At 37.1% G+C, this 22,059-nt stretch overlaps 1 protein-coding gene across 1 annotated transcript in view; it reads left to right on the forward strand.

The window, feature by feature from the left end:
- Window positions 1-22,059, forward strand: part of DNAH6 (dynein axonemal heavy chain 6) — a 301,941-nt gene that overhangs the window by 17,520 nt on the left and 262,362 nt on the right. Inside the window, exons 4-8 of the mRNA XM_055400589.2 lie at window positions 11,026-11,293; window positions 17,103-17,237; window positions 17,327-17,447; window positions 18,292-18,406; window positions 20,808-20,976. Coding sequence (XP_055256564.2) covers window positions 11,026-11,293; window positions 17,103-17,237; window positions 17,327-17,447; window positions 18,292-18,406; window positions 20,808-20,976 — 808 coding nt within the window. The remainder of the gene's footprint in view (window positions 1-11,025; window positions 11,294-17,102; window positions 17,238-17,326; window positions 17,448-18,291; window positions 18,407-20,807; window positions 20,977-22,059) is intronic.

A 22,059-nucleotide genomic window follows, 5' to 3' on the forward strand; every position in this document is an offset into this window, starting at 1 on the left:
TTTGCTGTGCAGAAGCTTTTAATTTTAATTAGGTCCCATTTGTTTATTTTTGCTTTTATTTCCAATTTTCTGGGAGGTGGGTCATAGAGGATCCTGCTGTGGTTTATGTCGGAGAGTGTTTTGCCTATATTCTCCTCTAGGAGTTTTATAGTTTCCGGTCTTACATTTAGATCTTTAATCCATTTTGAGTTTTTTTGTGTGTATGGTGTTAGAAAGTGTTCTAGTTTCATTCTTTTACAAGGGGTTGACCAGTTTTCCCAGCACCACTTGTTAAAGAGATTGTCTTTTCTCCATTGTATATTCTTGCCTCCCTTGTCAAAGGTAAGGTGTCCATAGGTGCATGGATTTATCTCTGGGCTTTCTATTTTGTTCCGTTGATCTATATTTCTGTCTTTATGCCAGTACCATACTGTCTTGATGACTGTGGCTTTGTAGTAAGAGACTGAAGTCAGCCAGGTTGATTCTTCCAGTTCCATTCTTCTTTCTCAAGATTTCAGACTTCATTGCTAACCAAGACTTCTTGGGTTTCTGGATGGTCAACATACACCAGGAGGGTCGCAGCCAGAGATCAGCTCCCCAGAAGTGGAGCTTTTTAAAAAAATATCCAATAATCCAGACATCAAGGAATGCCATTTGTGATTAATTCACCATTTTGAGAGCAGTCGGATCAGATTTTGCCAAACAAAATTGATTCTTATCTATTTACTAGCAGAAGATGGAGTATTGAAGATGAATATGGAAACAGTTTTTTTAATGTGATTCAGGAAATTAACTGCTTTTCCGGACTAATGAATACTTTTACCAAGAGAATTGAATTGATGCTTTATACTTTTCTGGACTCATTTAAGAAGATATTGTTCTAATCACAGTTTGTCAATTTATCATGTTTTAGGTTGGATGTTAAATTTTCCTCCCAGCCTGAACTCCAAGTATTATAAATCTTATGAGTAAGGATAGATTATTTGGATGCTATGTAGTAGGAAGAAGCTAAATTGGAAGTTAAAAGTAGTAAATACTGGATCAATGAGATAAGGACACATTATACCAACTTCCTTTTAAAAGTAATATGATAAAATATAATATCTTCACATAATTTTTTAAGTTTAGTAAAATACATTAAATGTGTGGTTCTACAACGTTGATTTCTACCATAGCCCCTTTAAGTGAGAAAAATAGTTACATTTATCAAGTTTATTCTAAAGAATCAATCTAGTGGAATATGTTAGGCATAATAATTTTGTCAAGAATAAACTTTTGTTGTTGGAATATTGCCCTGATGGGACTTGCCTGGTGCCTCAGTTGGTAAAGAATCTGCCTGCAATGCAGAGACCCTGGTTCAATTCCTGGGTCCGGAAGATCCTTTGGAAAAGGATAGGCTATCCACTCCAGTATTCTTGAGATTCCCTTGTGGCTCAGCTGGTAAAGAATTCACCTTCAATGCAGGAGACCTGGGTTTGATCTCTGGGTTGGGAAGATCCCCTGGAGAAGGAAAAGGCTATCCACTCCAGTATTCTGGCCTGGAGAATTCCATGGACTGTATACAAGTATGCTGCAGATTATCTTGTCCAGCAAGAGGGCATAATGGTGACTCTGTTCAGGTCCAGGGCAAGTTAGAGGAAACTAGGTTAAAGATCAGGAACTAGAGAGGGTGAAGGGCATAGAGAACACAGATCAAGACAAAGTAATTCCATTTTGTTAGGACTTTGACCTTGAACAAGAGTGATTGTAATCGAGAAGTAGCCATGAGGTACAGAGAAATGGCTATTGGTTATATAACCATTTTGTGAGAGAACACCAAGTGGAACCATCACATTTTCATGTCATAAAAGGTGATGATTTATTGGTGTTTACTACATTCCAAGCAAAGTGTATATATATATATATATATGTACACACATATATATTTTTTAATCCTCACAATAATGTGAAATAAATGTATTTATTACCTCTGTTTTACAGATAAGACACAAAATGGTCAATTAACTTGCCCCAGATTGTACAATAAGTAAATGGCAATCTGGCTGACTTCGGAATGTATACTCTTAATTTCTCTGCTCTACTGCCTCTCAGAATGAAACTCTGAGGAGTCCATGAGACCCCCACGAGACTGAGAATTTGCTTCAAAGAATAATGGAAGGCATGGAAACATTTTCTGTCATTTCCAAATCTGGCACAATAATCTGTTCTCAGATAAACCTATTGAATTTTTCCAGAACAAATGCAAAATAATGCTTTCCTCTCAATAGAAAATTGATGAAGAGAGGTGGAACTGAGATACCAACTAGGAATCATTGGAACTTGTACTCTTAGCAAAAAAAAAAAAAAGAAAAAGATATGTCACACCATTACTGAGACACCTGTACAAAGTTATGCTCAGAGAGGAAATGGAATAAATTAAATAAGATAAACACAGTGTTAGCAATTAGGCAGCATAATTAGGATAACTCAAATTGGATTTATGAACCACAGTAATTTTCCTGTCCTTTTTTAAAAATATCTCGTTAGTATGAAAATATTATCAAATGAATCAGTAGCACTGAGAAAGCTGTATCAACACCTTACTGAAAGATATCCACCCTGCCCCTAAAGGGTTTGAACTTTCAAAGGCATGTACAAGAACAAAATATGAAACCAAATTCCATTTTTAGATTACCATCTGATCAAGAAGTTCAAGAAGCTAGGAATGCGAGAATTCAAATTTCAGGGACTTCCCTGGCAGTCCACTGGTTATGACCTCTGCTTCCACTGCAGGAGGTACAGGTTCAATCTCTGGTCTAGGAACTAAGATTCCTGCATGCCACTTTGTGAAGCCAAAAAAAATTTACAAAGTTAATATCTAATGTCAGAAAGACTTTCTTTTGCAGAATTGCAATTTTACCAGTCTGTGTGGAAATTATTTATTCTATTTGGAACCAGAAAAGCAAAGGAAATCAATCAGTAATACCATTAGCTCCACATGTTACATAACAGAGATGACCACAGCTGAGGACATTATTAAAATTTTACTGCATATTGATGACTGTGCAGACATTAATAACTGCTAGATAACAGCTCTACAATCCCTGCAGTGAAATACTTGGAAGAACTTTTTTCTTGGGGAGGAAAGCTACTGGGGTTGAAATATCCAAAGAAAATGAGGTATTATGGAAATACTTTACATTTTCCATGTAGAGTTTATTCTGATAATTCTGAGATTAAGATACATAATACATTATTTTATTCACAAAGGAACTCCCATATGTAAATGTTTCTCTGCAGTTACGAATTCTAAATTAAATAATATTATCAAAATTGTAACTATAATAAAATCCAAGTCACCACCTGACCTTCTGTTTTTACGCCTTTTACAAAGATATAGGAGCAGAATACAATTATTTGTTGTTTCAGACTTAAATGCATAGGTGATCCCAAGGCAGAATTTTGTTAAGAATTGGAACTCATTTTGCAAATGATTCAACTTTGTGGATTTAGTAAAAGACAGTTTTTAGTTCCATAGCTGGGTTATTTAACTGACATTTGAGTACCTAAATGAACTTGATAAAAAATTATTAAAGGTTCCTGAAAACATATTAACACATACTGACGAAGATTAGGAATTCACAACAAAAATTCAGCTTTAGAAAGGTGAAATTTCAAGTGACTCTCTAGTGATATTTTTAAGTCATTGTTAAAAATTTAAACTTAATGAAGTCAAACAAACATCTATGTCTGAGAGAAAGCTTCACCGTTGTTTCTGAAATACTTCATGTGGAGATGCTTGACTAGGTTTTAAATCATTTTGTAATAAGAAATTTCAACATGGCAATTATCAAACAAAGAAAAGGAAAAGCTGTTAGAATTAAAGAATGGTGGTACCTTTGGCACATAATTTCAAAAGAACAGGTGATCCAAATTCTGATCAGTGGAGAAGGGAGATTCTGTTCATTGGAGACGGAGCAATAAATCATCACCTGCCCCTTGCTATCTCCCATTTCTGTAAGCAGTATTCCTTAGCAGTGGTGACTATTAAGAATTTGAACTGACTACCCATCATGTCTTGATTAAAAATGCAGTATCTACTTCAAAAAAGCTATGATCACAGGTGCAGTTGTTTATGAGCTAAGACTTTATCTGGACTTTCCATAAAATTCAATATTGAATATTTCCCTGAATATTTCATGTTTTATTTTTCTTATTATAGTACAAAGAAATTATAATTAAGTCTTCGCCAGTGTGCCTTATAAAATGTTATCATCGTTCGAATGTGTTAGAACATGCAAATGTGGGAAGCATTGCTTTAGAGGATCTCACTCTTCCCATGAGAATCTGACCTGTGGTTAACTCTGAAGCTCTGTTCCCCTGGTAACCTGATACAAAGTAGTATATCAGTTGTTTCTAGGCAACATTGCTTATGATAAAAATGACCCCTGACTGCTAAATTATATCTGCATTGAGAGGAACTAAAAATGAATTATAAATAACTGATGGGGAGCCATAGCTTTGTACTTCCCATAGTACACTGGTTCTTTTTCTGGGCATGTCTCTGCAGGAACCCTAAAATCTATGCTTAAACTTATTGGAAGAAATATTGACTCCTCTTAAGCCAGAGTGGACCCATTGTGTATCTCATGTCCTAGCATCTGAGTTGTTACCTTGGGAAAGGACAGCTTGGAGTGGCCATTGGATTGCTGCAAGGAGTCCCATGCAAAAGTAGTTCCTGTCCTAGCCTTCTAGGTACCTGCTGCTGCTGCTAAGTTGCTTCAGCCTGAGTGTATGCTAAATCACTTTGGCTATGTCTGACTCTTTGCGACCCTATGGACTGTAGCCTGTATAACCAAAGAACCCATTCTTATGGGATATCTGTTGGGATCAGAATTCTATGAAATGTAGTTATGTGACTTAGGATGATATAAAAGTCTATATTGGGCTCAGGCCATATTACTTTCTAAGTGATCGAGTTGGTTTTCAGATAGTTTCTAAGCCTGTTATGTTAAAATAATTTTTAGACAGCTTTTAAAATTTCAAACTAAAGCTGTTCTATCCTTTCATCTAGATTACATGTTTAGTAGCCTAAAACAGAATATGCAGATAAATATCAACTTTCTCAAGTGAAAGCGTTTCTAGTTACATGAAGTCATAACTATTTAAAAAAAACACTGTAATGAGGCATATGTTATATAATAAGGAAAAGATCATTTTCAAGCCACATTATCAGAAACCTCCCCGGGTTGCCTAACACAGTGACACCTTTCTTGGGCTAGTCCATGTAGAAATTTCAATCAAGTGGAAACACCATGGATCTTTAGTATTTTCACTTAAAATCATCAAAAATCCCAGTTTCAGACTGTCTTCCTTTCAACACACACACAGATGTACATACACACACACACCACACACACACACAAACACTATTTTGGCGTTGTTACAATTTAATGGATAATTATTTCATTTTATACAAAAATTTGAAGAACCTAGAGCAGTGGTTCTCAGCTTTGGCTTCTAGAATCACCCAAGACCCACCCCCAGAGCTATATTTAATTGGTTTGTTGTGCAGCCCAAGCAACAGCATTTCTTTAAAATTCATGAGATGATCCCAATATTCAATCAGAGTTGTAGGCCCTGGGGCTGGAACAGTGGTTCTCCAGCAGGCCCTAAAGGGTTTGCTAAAATGTAGATTGTTAACCACCCCCAGTTTCTGATTCAATTGGTCTGGAGGAGCCAAAGAATTTGCAATTCCCACATAATGCTGATGCTGCTGTTCCAAGGACCATACTTTGAAAACCATTGACTGTAGAGCACTGTATTATTGAAGAAACTTGGAAGTTAGGGATTTAGGCTAATATTCTAGGAGTTCCTTATCAGTTATTTTTACCATTTCTGGTTAATCAAACCAGAAGCAAAGCAAGCCATTACTCTTCTCTAGTTAAAGTTAGATCTAAATGCATACTGAATCATGATACTGACCATCAGCAAACAGATTGAGATTTACAAATGCGAAACTCAGGAAATAGCTGATTTCTTTCCAGGCTCTTGCTTGTTTGTCCAATAAACATGTTCAAATCATAAAACTATGTAATAAACTGTGATTAAAACTGTGTAATAATGAGACAACTTAGATTTGACTCATCTAATTCACCCCAGCACCTAAAAGCAGGTAAGGAATTACTCACTTGTTTGTAGAAATCAGGAGGGGCAGAGGGAACAGGTGGACAGAGACATGTGCATGCATGTTCTAACACTGTCTAAGATGTACAGAGACGACCATCTTAAGCCCAAGATGATTGAGAGACCAGCCTGATCAAAAAGGGCAACTGTGTGGTCAGAGAAGGAATTAACATGGACATGAGAAGAGTGCCACGACACCCGGCAGAATAATTTGGATTTAATGACATAAGCAGTAGGAGGCTGTTCAAAATTCTCGATCAGAAGGCTCATACTTTTGCAGTCTTAGTCTAGTGCATCTGTTTAAGGATGAATGGATGCATGTTCTATCACTAACAACAGATAACGATGGATGCATGTTCTATCACTAACAACAGGTAAAGATGCTATTTGAAATATCAAATCACATTGAGATTGTTTTAGAAAAATCAAGAGAAAAAATTAATGCTTTTTAGAACCACAGTAGATTTCGTTTATCTGAAATGAAGAATAACAGGACAGTGGATGACTTTCCACAGTAGGCCATGCAAGTCTGTTAACATGACACATTCTTTTGGACATTTGTAGAAGCCTTGAGTCTAAGTTTCATTTCAGATGGACAGAGACTCTACCACAAAATAATTTGATAAGGGATTCCATGATTCTACATTGAACAGCAAGAAAAGACAACAAACATCTTTTTTTCCAGTTAAACACAGTTAAGTGTAATTTTATTCAAGACATTCTTCTTAGCCTGATTAACTGTCCAAGGATCTCTGTTTAAGTTAATTGGTCATAAAGTCATTTATCAGCAAAGTAGGAATTTTAGAGCACAGCAATTTAAAAAGTTAAGTTCTCTTTTGAGGTCTTAAAGGAAGACTAATTTTCCTGGTTATTTTCTCAAAGAAAGGCCTTGATAAAACAAACATCCAAAGGAGGCAGCTGAGGGCATTCCCTGGTGATCCAGTGGTTAGGACCCTACATTTTCACTGCTGAGGGCACAGGTTCAGTCCTGGGTCAGGGAACTATCCTGCAAGCCACACAAAGTCAAAAAATAAATAAACAAATGAAAACAAAAACAAAGGAAGCTGTTGAAGTTTGAGGCTGAATTCTGAATGCCAAGTGCTGAATAGGCAGCCCTCACTTCGGAGTAGAGGATCAATTCCTGGAACAGATGAACGCCAAGGTTTACAATGTGAGGAGTAAAACAGAGCAGTCCAGGAGTACATTTAGGGTTCAACCTCTCAGGAACAAACTAGACAGTCTAAGCAGAATAGGATTCCAGAGAACTTTGCATATGCTTCTTTAACTTTTGCAAAGCTTTCCTTGACCCTGCTGTCCCTTCTGCCTACCAAATGGATTGGGCTTAGAGGAAATTCCTGCTACTCCTCAAGAGAATCACTGTATTAGAGTAGTGAGGAAGAAGACTAGTTTTCAGAAACTTTAAGAAGGAAAGCTATGACAAACCTAGACAGTATTTCAAAAGCAGAGACATCACTTGGCTGACAAAGGTCCATATAGTCAAAGCTATGGTTTCTCTTATGATGTAAGAGTTGGACCATAAAGAAGGCTGAGTGTCAAAGAATTGATGCTTTCAAACTGTGGTGTTGGAGAAGACTCTTGAGAGTTCCGTGGTCTGCAAGGTGATAAAACCAGTCAATCCCAAAGGAAATCAACACTGAAAATTCATTGGAAGGATTGATGTTGAAGCTGAAGCTCCAATACTTTGGCCAACTGGTGTAAAGAGCCACTCATTGGAAAAGACGCTGATGATGGGAAAGATTGAGGGCAAGAGGAGAAGGGGGTGGCAGAGGATGAGATGGTTGAATGGCATTGCCGACTCAATGGGCATGAGTTTGAGCAAACTCCGGGAGAGAGTGACTGACAGGGAAGCCTGATGTGCTGCAGTCCATGGGGTTGCCATGAGTCAGACGTGACTTAGCAACTGAACAACAAGAAGGAATGGATGGGGTGGATACAACCATTATACAGGAAGTTTAAGAAAAGAAAGATGACAGGGGATTTTAAGTTAAACGGGCAACAGGGTCAAGAAAAAAAGGAAGCTAAAGGAAAGCTTTCTGTAGGCTAAAAGAAAGCTTTCTACAAGTTAAAGTAAAGTTCTATACATTTTTAGATGCACAGAAAAAATATTCAGATACAAGGAGAGGTTGAAAAAGGTGATGTGAAACCTCTCCCATCTCTCTTTGGAGGAAAGCATGAAAAATGTACTCGAGGGGATAAAACACAGTAAAGGTGCAGTGAAGTTTTTCTTTAAAAAAATAATTTATTTTAATTTACTATTTATTTAGCTGCACCAGGTCTTAGTTGGAGCACGTGGGATCTTGAGTTGCGGCATGTGAACTCTTAGTTGTGGCATGTGGGATATAGTTCCATGACCAGGTATCCAACCTAGGCCCCCGGTGCTGGGAGCATGTTGTCTTAGCCACTGAACCACCAGGGAAGTTCTGGGACAAGATTTTCAAGTGAAGGTACAAAAGAGAGCTCGTCATATTACCACCATGTTTTTGTTGTTGTTGATTTGCTTTCAAATAGAATTCAGAGGTTACAAACATTATTGTATGTCAGAATCACACAGGAAATTTGCTAAGCTAGACTCTCAAGTACTATACATAAAGATTCTGGTTCTGTGTTGGACCCAGAAATCTGGATTCTTAAGCACTCCAAGTGATTTTTATGCTGATGATCCAAATTTTAGAAAGACTCTCATGTGTTTGTTTGCCCTGTGAGGAGTAGAGATGTAGAGTGGAGGAAAAGGCTTAGGGGTTTGAGAATGCGAATCTTGAATAGGCAGGAAAATGTAAATAAAAAGGATCTCTGTGGCACTGAGAACCAATAAGTTAAAATTCAATGTCATGGACCACGCCTGCTATCTTCTATCAATCAAAGGGCCTTTAGTAGCATATCCCCACACAGAGTAAGTTTTCTAGAAACGCACACACCAAGGCCATTAGTGAACTGTTTTTCTTGCTTTTAGGTTGGTTGGATGACTGAACTTAATGAAATATCTAAGGTTGATTACCGGAGAAGGCAATGGCAAGCCACTCCAGTACTCTTGCCTAGAAAATCCCATGGATGGAGGAGCCTGGTAGGCTGCAGTCCGTGGGGTCGCTAAGGGTCGGACACGACTGAGCGACTTCACTTTCACTTTCCACTTTCACACAATGGAGAAGGAAATGGCAACCCACTCCAGTGTTCTTGCCTGGAGAATCCCAGGGAAGGGGGAGCCTGGTGGGCTTCCGTCTATGGGATCACACAGAGTCAGACACGACTGAAGTGACTTAGCAGCAGCAGCAGCACCAGCAAGGTTGATTACAGTTTCACAGACAAGTTGAAATTTCCCACTTTGTAGAGAATCACCTGAAGAATGTCCTAATTATATATTAAGCGGTTAACAAAGAAAAAAGGAAAAACATTTTAACATTTTCTATACAACTTACCAGCAACATGTAATATCTGGCATTTTCCCAAATGTTTCTGCTGTGAGTCAGTCAGAACACAGACAGAGTCAGACAGTGCTGTTAGGTAGGAGCTAAGCAAGTTGAAATTCTTCTGTTACAGCACTGAACTGGGGGAAAGACGTTTGAGATTCCCCCAGTCCACAGCCCACCAGCGCCCTAGTTCCCTTTTGTGCTCACTTGAAGAGCTCTTGCTTTGAGTTCACTTTCATTCTGGCCCTGTATGCCCTAATTTTTAAATATTTTTCTTAGTGTTATTAAAACAAAAATAGAAATTAAAACCTAAAAATCATTTTTGCCACTGGTTCATTGTTTTTTGATTAACAAACACAAAGCATATGAGAATTTTGTTCCAATCCCTTAACAAACTTATCACGTATATGTACATAAATTTGTTTAAGTATAATTTCAGGTATTTTACATGTGACCTGAAGGCTGTGCTAAAGATCATGAACTCAGGTTCAGAATGCAGAGCTAAGGACTGGAAGAGAAAAATAGAAATGGGAAACAGTTGGTTTTCACTGGAGGGTTCCTGTCTGAATTTTGTATAGTAATTTTTAGAATTATTGTCTAACATCCATAACTACAATTTTTGCATAGTTTAACATAGAAACAATTTGAGGTTTTGTTTTTGCCATGTCATATTTTGCACTTGGTCTGTTAATAAACATTTAAATAATATGCAATATTTCAGTGCTATAGCTAAAATTACAGAAAATATCTTTGTGTCTGTAAGCAAGATTTTAAAAAGTTTTAGGGAATTCCCCTTTCTGTTCTCATTCCTTTGCTTCCCGCTCCTATCCGTGCTCTGGTTTTTATCCCATTCTTGCTTTACTTCTTTGCTTGATCTATTTCTTATTATGAATAAGGTTGAAGAATACCCTTAATGACGTTGGAAGAGGAATATCTTGAAATAAACAATTTCTCATTAACAGTTATTTTGATATGTGATGATAAATTGGACTTTTTAAAATTTAATCTGGGTCTTGATTCTAATCTAATTCTTATTTTCTTGTTTTGATCTTTTTCATAGTTCTGTCAATACTGGGTAGAGTAAAACTCTTTCACACTATTATTATTGAATAGTTTCTAAACAATTGATGATAAATAAAAACTTATGTCCAGGTATCTTTCACTTTAAAAATCCACAATTGGTTTGTTTTTTTAAAAATCACATAACTGAAATTATCAAACATATTGCCAAAATTGTAAAATCCTTAAGAGTTACGGTAAGTCCAACTATTGTTAAAAGCAGCTCCCTTTTCTTGAATAATTTATTCAGTCTAAAGGTGGTCTGTTAGAATTTTTTTAATTTTTAAACATTTGTTTTCCAGAAATCTTTTACCTTTTTAAAACAAAATAGTAATGCAATTGCTTAATTTTATGTTGAATACTGTATTCACTTGCTCCAATTTTTATTTGTTCATAGGGTTGTGAATTATGAGAACATCAATAAAAATGACTATTATACTGTTAGCAAAAAAGCAGTAACACATGTTTATAATAATGACATTGAATTTATCAAAATTGATCGATGGGAACAGGAATATCTATATCACAGAGAACTCACTAAGATTCCCATATTTTCACTTTTTCGGAAATGGAAGGCTTTTAACGTGTGGAGGAAGAATGTTCGCTCCAAAAAAATCAGTGGATGTCGAAAATCTCTACAAAAAGATCTGTTCATTGTTAATCATGTACGTATTCGTTAATCATATTTTAAAAGAATTACTAACAGAAAAAAAGTAATCTCAAAAATAGAATATTTTCTCTTTTAAGAGAATTCACAGTTTTTTTCCTATTTGTCATTTAAGGGTCTGGCAGTCTAATGTATTTCTACATTTTACCTAGGATTTGCACAGGTCCCCTTTGTTTAGAAGCCGCCTTAGAGGTTTAGATTCATGATTCCCTTTGTTGTTGATCAGGAAAATTGTGTATCCTCTTGAATAGAGCAGGCTAGCAACTCCTATTACTTGTTCTCATCTTTGAGACCCTCTGGATTATATGGTCCAAAATAATTTGTGGGCTTGCTTTCATGGGCCAGTATCTCCCAATGTAGCTTGTGTTTTCAATCATGAATTCAAACAGTAGGGGAAATTTTTAGTGTTTACTTTGGAGGAGGGGATAATCATGGGAAAGGAACTATTAAAGTGTATGTGGCCATATTTAAAATCTCTACTTCTTGAATTTCGACTTGCAGAAGTTTTCTGATTGGCCCTGGGAATGAACTGTAATCACTGTTACTTTATGTCTATTTTATGACACTGAAGCACCACCCTCTCACATCAGAAACTTCAAGTTTGCATTTTACTGGTCATTTCCTTCTCTTTGCATTTGGTAATCTGAAAGATAGTTATCAAGACATCAGTTGCACAATAAATGAACTTGAAAGAAATACAGTTCACATAAGATGTTAGTACAAAAACAGGTATATAAGATGTACCATCTCAAGTCCTCCATCCAATCAAGCATTCTGTGTTGTTGAAAAGATTCTAATCCTTCTTGATATCAAACTCAGCCCCTAGACCTCTAATTTCACTAAGGATCTATCAATCATTTGAACCTATTTTACCACTGTTTTACCACCTTTCATCTTTTACCATGTCTTGGACATTATATATTTCATTAATTTATTCCTAGATAAATAGAATAGTTCTTCCTCCCTTTAACCTCTCAATCCTTAAGTTTTTTTTCTTATATCATGTGCTTGAGAGTTGTCATTCTCTTTGCCCACCATTCATACCAATAGTCCTTTGACCTTGATAATATCTTCTGTTTAATATAGTCCAAGCAGACTAGAAAGCTCACATCATTTTAATCTTAGGTTGATACAACCAAAAGGCCCATTGTGTTGGTTTAAATATCTATTAATATTAGATGCTATCATTACCACACACCACTAGTCTTATATTTACAAGTTAACTAGGAGTGCTGGTTCTTTTCATTCTTTTCTGACCATGTTGAAAGAATATCCTTGAAATTTTCTTTTTATTATTTTTAGTAACCAACCTTATTAGCATCTGTGCCTACATTTGCCTATAACAACTTTGTTGAAATAGAATTCATTCAATTTATTCATTTAGAGTATACTATTGAATGTTTTTTTGAAGAAGGAAATAGCAACCCACTCCAGTACTCTTGCCTGGAAAATCCCATGGATGGAAGAACTTGTTAGGCTACAGTCTGTGGGGTCACAGAGTCGAACACAACTGAGTGACTTCACCTAACTTTATTGAATGGTTTTAATATATTCATAGAATGATCAACCATCACCATGGTCTATTTTAGAACATTTCTATCACTCCAAAAAGAGTGATCACTCTTCCTGATTAGCATCGTGTTTCCCTGACTCCCCCAGCCCAACCCCTGCCCCAGCTCTGATCAACCACCAATCTATATATTCTCTCTCTTGATTTGTCCACTCTGTGCATTTCAAATAAATTGAAACATGCGATATGTGGTCCTTTGTGACTGGCTTTTTTAACTTAGCATGTTTACTACATAGATGGACCTATGTAGTAGCATGGCATTTCTTTTTACTGGTAAATAATATTCGATCATGTAGATACATATATTTTATTTATCCATCCACCTATTGACAGATATTTGGGTTCTTCCACTTTCTGGCTATTATGAATAATGCTGCTATGAACATTTGTATGTGAGTTTTAGTCTAGAAATGTGTTTTTATTTCTTTGGGTATACACTTAGGAGTGGAATTGCCAGGTGATCAGTAACTCTATGTTTAACCTTTCGAGGAACTGCAAACCAGTTTTCCAAAAACACAGAACAATTTTACATTACCACCAACAAAATAGGAAGGCTGCAGTTTCCCCATTTTCTCACCATTATTATATCTGCCTCTTTTCATTGTAGTATTTCTTACTGGTATCTCATTGTTTTTCTTTTTTTCACATCATTTTATATTTTTAATGAATTTTTTAATTGAAGGATAATTGCTTTACAGAATTTTGTGGTTTTCTGCCCAATGTTAACATGAATCAGCCATAGGTATACATATGTCCCCTTTTTCTTGAATCTCCCTCCCATCTCTTTCTCAATCCCACCCCGCTCATTGTAGTTTAGATTTGTATTTCACTGATGGCTAACAGTGATGAGCATCTTTTCATGTGAGTTTGGTCACTTGTAAATCTTATTTGGAGAACTATCTATTCAGATACTGTGCTTACTTTTAATTGGGTTACCTGTAGTTGTAAAACTTCTTTCTGTATTGTAGATACAAGCCCCTTATCAGAGAAATGATTTGCAAAACTTTTATATGGGCTGTATTTTCACTCCCTTGATGTTATCCTTTGAAGCTCAAAAATTTTAAATTTTGATGATGTCTAATTTATCCATTTTTTTGTTGCTTGTGCTTTTGGTATGATGTCTATTTTTTTATTTTTATTGGAGGCTAATTATTTTACAATATTATATTTGTTGGTTTTGCCATACATTGACATGAATCCACCCCTGGTGTACATGAGTTCCCCCTCCCGAACCCCCCTCCCACCTCCCTTCTCCCATTATCCTCCCTCTGGGTCATCCCCGCAAACCAGCCCTGAGCATCCTATAACATGCATCTACCCTGAACTGGTGATTCGTTTCACATATGATAATATACATGTTTCAATGCCATTCTCCCAAACCATCCCACCCTCACCCTCTCCCACAGAGTCCCAAAGACTATTTTATACATCTGTGTCTCTTTTGCTGTCTCGTATGCAGGGTTATCATTTGCATTTGGTATGATATCTAAAAAAACTATTGCTTCAGTTCACGTCACAAAGATCTACCCCATATTTTCTTCTAATAGTCCTAAGCCTTACATTTAGGACTTCAGTCCATCTCAGGTTAATTTTTGCTGATGGCATGAGGTAGGAGTTCACTTTCATTCTTTTGCATGTGGCTATCCGGGTGTCCAAGCACCATTTGCTGTAAGACTATTCTTTTTCCATTGAATTGTCCTGGCACCTTTGTCAGCAATTGCTTGTAAATGTGAGAATTCCTGAACTCTCACTATTTTTCTGTTGATCTACAGCTATCCTTATGCCAGCACCATACTCTCTTGAATATTGTAGTTTTGTAGTAAATTTTAAAATTAAGAAGTGTAAGTTCCCTGGGACTCTTGAATTTCCACATGAATTTTAAGATCAACTTGTCAGTTTCTACAAAGAAACCAACTGGCATTTTGGTAGGAATTATTGTAAATCTGTAGATAAATTTAAGAAGTATTGCCATTTTAACAGCTTTAACTTTTCAAGTCTGTGAACATAGAGTCCTTTTCCATTTACTAAGTTTTATTCAGTTTCTTTCAACAGTGTTTTGTAGTTTTCAGTGTATATATTTTACATTTCTTTTGTTAAATTAATTCCCAAATATTTTATTCTTTTAGATACTATTGTAAGTGAAATTGTTTTCTTAAATTTCACTTTGGATTTTTCTTTTTAAATATGTGTAGAATATATGTGTATTGCAGAATACGTCTAAATGGTATCTGTATAAAGTGTGAAAGTTAAAGTGTCAGTCTCTCAGTCATTTTCTACTCTTTGTGACCCCATGGATGGGAGCCCACCAGGCTCCTCCATCCATGGGATTCTCCAGGCAAAAATACTGTTTTTCCCCTTTCCCTTCTCCAGGGAATCTTCCTGACCCAGGGACTGAACCTGAGTCTCCCACATTGCAGGCAGATACTTTACCCGAGAAGCCCCATATATAAATAGTGTGTGTGTGTACATATATGTATATATTGTATTGCTATATAGAATAGCAATACAATTGATATTTGTATATTGAGCCTGTTTCCTAAAATTTTGCAGAATTTACTATTGACTCTAGTAGTTTGACTGTTGTGTTTCAGTTAATTAAATTTTTATTGAGGCACAATTGACATATAATATTACATGTTTCAGGTGTACAACATAGTGATTTACATTTTTTAAAGGTTATATTCTACTTATACTTTTTATAAAATATTAACATAATGCTAATGCTTATCACCTTCAATGGGCACTCTTGATATACCAGCCCAGGAATGAACCACCTAACCCAAATTCCATCTGAAATTTGCTAACAGCAGAAACAATGATGAGAGAAAAAAGCAAAACACCTTCAGTCTCTCTTACATTCACAACAACTTTCACTTTTATCCTTTATGCTGCTATCCAGATATTTAAGTTAAGCCAAAGTAATTTCTCAGATTTTAAATACATATATATATATACATATATATATATATATATATACATATATATATACATCCCCCAAATTCCCACTGTCAAACTCTCACTTTTTGGCAGACCATCAACACCAGTTTTGCTGTCCACCTGGATCGTAGCTATTTATCCCTTTACTAACAGAACTTATATTTTTGGTTCAAGGAGTTTTTCTCCACAGTACACTGGATTTTCTTAATTTTGCTGCCCAATTTTGATTTCAGTCTCATTTCTACTCCTGTTTTCATATTAATTCATTTAATATCTTATTTCAACTCAGAGACATAGCCTGTAAACTTCTGCTTCTTTTTTAAATTGAAGCATAGTTGATTTGCAATATTATATTTTGCTTCTTTTTATCATGAAAATTCCTCCATGAGATGAAACTTTGGGGCTACAGGACTTTCTAGATGTTTTCTCAAATAAATCTCTTCACTGAGGATTCTACTAATTGTAATTTCCTTTTATTTGTACTTAGAATAAGTATTTAAAACACTATTTCATGAGGTCTAAATGACTATTGTTTGTCCTGTTTTAGAAACTCCTGGAAAGAAGTCCAAGAGTGTGCTGTATATAATACTTAAACCAGTGTCACATATAAGTAAATTAAACTTTTAAAAAAGATAATGTATCTGCTCCTCCTCTGATTAGATTAGAAGTGAGGAGGAATGACCTGGAAGCAATCTTGGAACATATGCCTTCAAAGCCAACATCCTAGAACCCAGATTTATGATGATGGCACAGCGGAAGATTAAGTTACATTATGTGACATTATTCCACAAATAATTCCACTCATTCTCCCAGACCACGTTGCAAAATAGATTCTTAATAGTGACTGTTACCCACTGAAATTGTAGAGTTAAATTTGTCTTTATTCTATTTCATAGCCTCTTAGATCAATAGATGGGCACCTCCATTACCATGGTGACTGAACATTGTAAAGTCCTCAGGAACACTAAGAATCTTTTACTAGCTATTAGTCAAACCTAGTGAAATTTAAGATATTGCCCACTCCTCTGTTTCTTGCCCTCAACTTTATAGCTAAAGCATGTGTATTCAAAATGAAAAGAAAGGAATTCAGACAAATTGGATCTGATAATTCAAAAAATACTTCCAGAACAGAATTTCAGAAGTGTCCATTTTTAATGTATGTTCTTTGTAGTTGTAGCTGAAGTTAACATATAGAACATTTATTTTTCTTAATTCCCATTCTTGCTTTCCAAATATTTTATACCATAAAAGTTTAGCTTTTCTTTTAACTAAACAATGACAATTTTTTATTTTCATTCAGTATTTGCGACCAGCTCTCCTTAAAATAAATGAATTGTGTTATCAATTGAGTTTTATGGGACTATGTTCTATTGAAAAATATCATACCTACACCCTGCAGGAATTTAAAGCTGCACAAGTTGTACGGCTAGGAGAGGTGAGAAATTTTGTCTATCAGTTTCAAGAGTTTTCCCTCCATTTTTGATACTTTGGTGCCACTAATGATATATATTCATCAATGTCTAGGTGACAGAGCGCCTAGAAGAATTTCGAAAGGAAGCAAAAGATGTGGTCAGAAAAGCTTGTCGAGTTGCTCTGCGTGCTGCAGGATTTATTCCTGATGACTGTGCACGTGAATCTTCTGAGGGTATGAAAGGGAAGGAATGCCGCTGGACTGGAAGTGGTGGCTTTCTGAAATGCTAACTTGTTTTCTTTCTACTTTTCTTAAGTTTAAACTGCCGTTGTTTAGTTGCTAAGTCACGTCCAACTCTTTTACAACCCCATGGACTGTAGCCCACCAGGCTTCTCTTCTATGGGATTTCCCAGGCAGGAATACTGGAGTGGATTGCCATTTCCTTCTCCCGATCTTCCCGACCCAGAGATCGAACCCATGTCTCCTGCATTGCAGGCGGATTCTTTACCACTGAGGCACCTGGGAAGCCCTAAGTTTAAAATAATGATTCTATATTTCAGTTATTCCAAACATGCTTGATAGATTATAAATTCATTGTATATTTTAAAGTGGGGAAAAACATGTAAATACTGAATCTTTCTTGCATTACCCCTGCTTGTGTGTAGTATTTCTAAACTGGTTTACAGAACCTTTCTTTCACAACCATTTTATAGTTGACTCAGGGTCTCTCTGCTTAAATGTATGTTCCACCTATTAGTATAGACAATCTCAGGACTGGCCCCACTTGGCAGGAAGGCTAAAGGAAAATTTTATACAAGCAGAAAAGAAGAGTAAAAGTGTTCCTGAAAATCAGATCATATTAAAAGGGATGTTAGTAAGCTGTCTAGCATCTTTTGTTGAGTTGAAATCCTTTGATGTGGAATTTGTTTGGATAATTGGGTTGTTTCCTGGCGTCTGAAGTATCTCATGAACCAAAGCATTTTGTAAGTTTTTATTTTTACTTGTCTTTTAATCCATATTGAAAGAAATGGAATTTTTACAGAAGGATTCTTGTTACTGCCTCTTCTGTTGTTCGTAGGTCATTTTAAAATGCCAGAAAGTGGAAGTCTCATTGAGTTGCCTACAGGAGACCCTGAGAAAATGACTTACACAGAGCAGGCCAGCAAAAGGCATCACTGCATGAGGCTGACATGGTAAATGGTTATTCTTTCTTTCGAGAAAAACTAGAGCTTCCATCCTTCTCAGATTTCATTAAAAGTCAAAGCCTTTGGGGCTTCCTTGGTGATCCAGTGGTTAAAACTCCACACTCCCAATACAGAGGGTGAGGGTTCAATCTCTGGTTGGAGAACTGAGATCCCAACATGCCACACAGCAAAGCAAAAAAAAACTTTTTAAAGTTAAAGCCTTTATCACAGGATTTGCTAGTAGTGATGAGGGATTTGGGGGACCCGGTAACCTGAATGAAGGCCCCAGAAACCCACCCCTCCAGCTGCCACCCAGCAAAGCATCCAGAAAGAGTGGTGGGTATGTCCAAGGGCCAAGAACTCCTCATTGATCTCTAAGGTTTTGTTTCCCTCTGGCCCAGTCAGGAGCATCAGGCAGGTGGTAGTAAGAAGTCAGGCACATAGAGATTTGGAGTCTTCTCCAGTGGATCTGACAGTAAAGAATCTGCCTGTAATGCAGGAGACCCAGGTTCAATCCCTGGGTTCGAAAGATACCCTGGAGAAAGAAGTGGTAATCCACTGCAGTATTCCTGCCTGGAGAATTCCATGGACAGAGGAGCCTGACAGGCTACAGTCTATGAGTTGCAAAGATTTGGACATGACTGAGCGACTGACACTTTGACTTTCCAGTGGATCTGGAGGGCCTGCTCCATCTGTTTTGGTCCCTGAAGGATTGCAGACAGCTATGTGGCCACACCAAGTTCCACCACCTTTCTGAGTCAGGTTTTGTCACCAGGAGACCAGGGAAGAAAGTCTGCCTTCCAGACTTCACCAGGACCTTCCACCTGCTTGAAGTACAGTGACAGTGAAAGTTGCTCAGTCATGTCCAACTCTTTGCGACACCGTGGACTATATATATAGTCCATGGAATTCTCCAGGCCAGAATACTGGAGTGGGTAGCCTTTCCCTTCTCTCGGGGATCTTCCCACCCCAGAGATCAAACCCAGGTCTCATGCACTGCGGGTGGATTCTTTACCAGCTGAGTCACAAGGGAAGCCCAAGAACACTGGAGTGGGTAGCCTATCCCTTCTCCAGCGGATCTTCCCAACCCAGGAATCAAACCAGGGTCTTCTGCATTGCAGGCGGATTCTTTACCAACTGAGCTATGATCCACCTGCTTACCCAGTTGGGTTCTGCATCATTCTAAAACCTCATCACTGCAAGTAACCCTTGCAAACAAAATAATCAAATATTACCTGAAGAGTGTATGTGGCACTAGAAAACACTGATGACTGTTACTCTGTGCTCACTAACTTGGTCCAACTTTTACAGCTATTTGATTAACCTTAATTGTGTCCCAGTCACACACAAAGAAACTGCCTGCAATGTAGGAGACCCAGGTTTGATCCCTGGGTCAGGAAGATCCCCTGGAGAAGGGAATGGCTACCCACTCTAGTATTCTTGCCTGGAGAATTCCATGAACAGAGGAGCCTGGTGGGCTACAGTCCATGGAGTTGCAAGGAGTCGGACACGACTGAGCGACTAACACTTAAATGTGAGATAATCGAATAAAAATGCTTGTATTGCAACAGAAAGCAGTGAAGCAGTCCCTGAGACTATTATCATAGGCGAGAAGGCAATTGCAAGCCACTCCAGTACTATTGCCTAGAAAATCCCATGGATGGAGGAGCCTGGTAGGCTGCAGTCCCTGGGGTCGCTAAGGGTCGGACACAACTGAGCGACTTCACTTTCACTTTTCACTTTCACATATTGGAGAAGGAAATGGCAACCCACTCCAGTGTTCTTGCCTGGAGAATCCCAGGGACGGGGGAGCCTGGTGGGCTTCCATCTATGGGATCACACAGAGTTGGACACGACTGAAGTGACTTAGCAGCAGCAGCAGCAGCAGGAGAGGCACCTTAGGCTCCCCTTAAGCAGAATAAAAAGTTATTCCTAATGCCTTGCTGACACAGTTTGCATTCTAAGCACGCAAATAGGGAAGCATTAAATTTTCATCTTGGGGTTAGCAGTTGCTGTCCAGCAACAATTACTGAATAGCAAAGATTTCATTACCATTTGAATGCAAATCACAGATGTGTATTTACTAATTTCTTCTTTAAAACATCTTAAAAAAACCTCTTATGGCCCCTTTGGCTAGATGAGCTATGTGCTTTTTTTCATAACCATATTCCTCACTAAATATCCTATGGAATGGTTAGAACATCTAGCTAAATTGATGTTATATATTTGAGTGTATTTGTGTTTTAGAGTGAAGAATGTCTAAGAACAACTCTTCTGGACAGTAAATCCCTGATATCACAATATAAATAGAAAGTCAAAGAGAAATTATATTTTAAAATTTAAATACTTGCTTTAGAGTCACTTTCAAAAATAATAGAAAACTGAAGCTGTGTTTTTTTTTCTTTTCAAGCTTTATTCGTCTAAATGACTATCTAATTGAGAATACAATGCACATCCTAACAGTGAATTCTGCTAGCTCTCTTTTGAATTACCTCACTGACAAATTAAAAAGAACACCTTCAGCAGATGTCATTCAGAAATGGATTACAGAAGAGAAACCTGAAGTCACTGATAAAAAGGTAAACTCAGATACAATTAAGAAAATTCACTGGGCAACATTCATTGAGAAGTGCTGGCTATGCTCTATGAATTATGCTATATTTTGTGTACTGGAAAAAGTAGGAGAAATGTTTAGAAGGTTTCACAATATAAACAGTCTACTATGCACATATGGAATGGAAGAATGAAAATCAGCATATCAGCAAGTATCTAATATCAGAGAAAACATCCATTGCGCTGAATATTGCAGTCACTCTCACAGGCATTTGCTAAAGCTTCCTCATGTGTTCACTCCATAAATATTCCTTAAGTATCTACTGTGTACCAATCCCTATGCTCAGTGTTGGGTATAGAGTGATGAAAAGCATAGACAGAATACTTGCCCTCAAGAAGCTTCAGTTCAGTTCAGTTCAGTTCAGTCGCTCAGTCGTGTCCGACTCTCCGCGACCCCATGAATCACAGCACGCCAGGCCTAGTATCAAGAGAAAGAGAAAGAAGAGGATGTTGACTGGCATTTCCTTTAAAAAATTTCAGATTATGACCTTGGCCCATTTTTCTATTTAAGTATATTTCTGTTTACTGTCAGTGATCATGTTATTAGTATATATTCCTTTTGACTATATCAAGTTATTTCTATTTAAATATTATCAACCTTCCATCTGCTATATCCATTACTGATACATTTTTCCAGTTTGTGGTTTGCCTTTCCACTTTATTGATAGTTTTTTTACAAGGAGAGAAGTTTTACATAATTGTGTAATCTTTCCATATTTGCCTTTATATTTTAATTTCTATGGTAGTATTCTTTGAAAGACATGCCAACATTATAAAATCAGCTAATTGTATGAGTTTATGTGCCTTCTGTAATACAGAGGGTTTTTTATTTTAGACCTTGATACTTAATATCTTTATGGCTTCCTTGGTGGCTCAGCCTCGAAAAATCCAACTGCCAATCCAGGAGAGGTGGGTTTGATCCCTGAGTCAGGAAGATCCCCTGAAGGGAACAGCAACCCACTCCAGTATTCTTGGCTGCAGAATTCCATGGACAGAGGAGCCTGGCGGGCTACAGTCCTTGGGGTCGCAAAGAGTCAGGCACAACTTAA

This window comes from Moschus berezovskii, chromosome 11, assembly GCF_049115385.1.
Source record: "Moschus berezovskii isolate FMDL1 chromosome 11, NW_MosBer_1.0, whole genome shotgun sequence".
Taxonomy (NCBI): Eukaryota; Metazoa; Chordata; class Mammalia; order Artiodactyla; family Moschidae; genus Moschus; species Moschus berezovskii.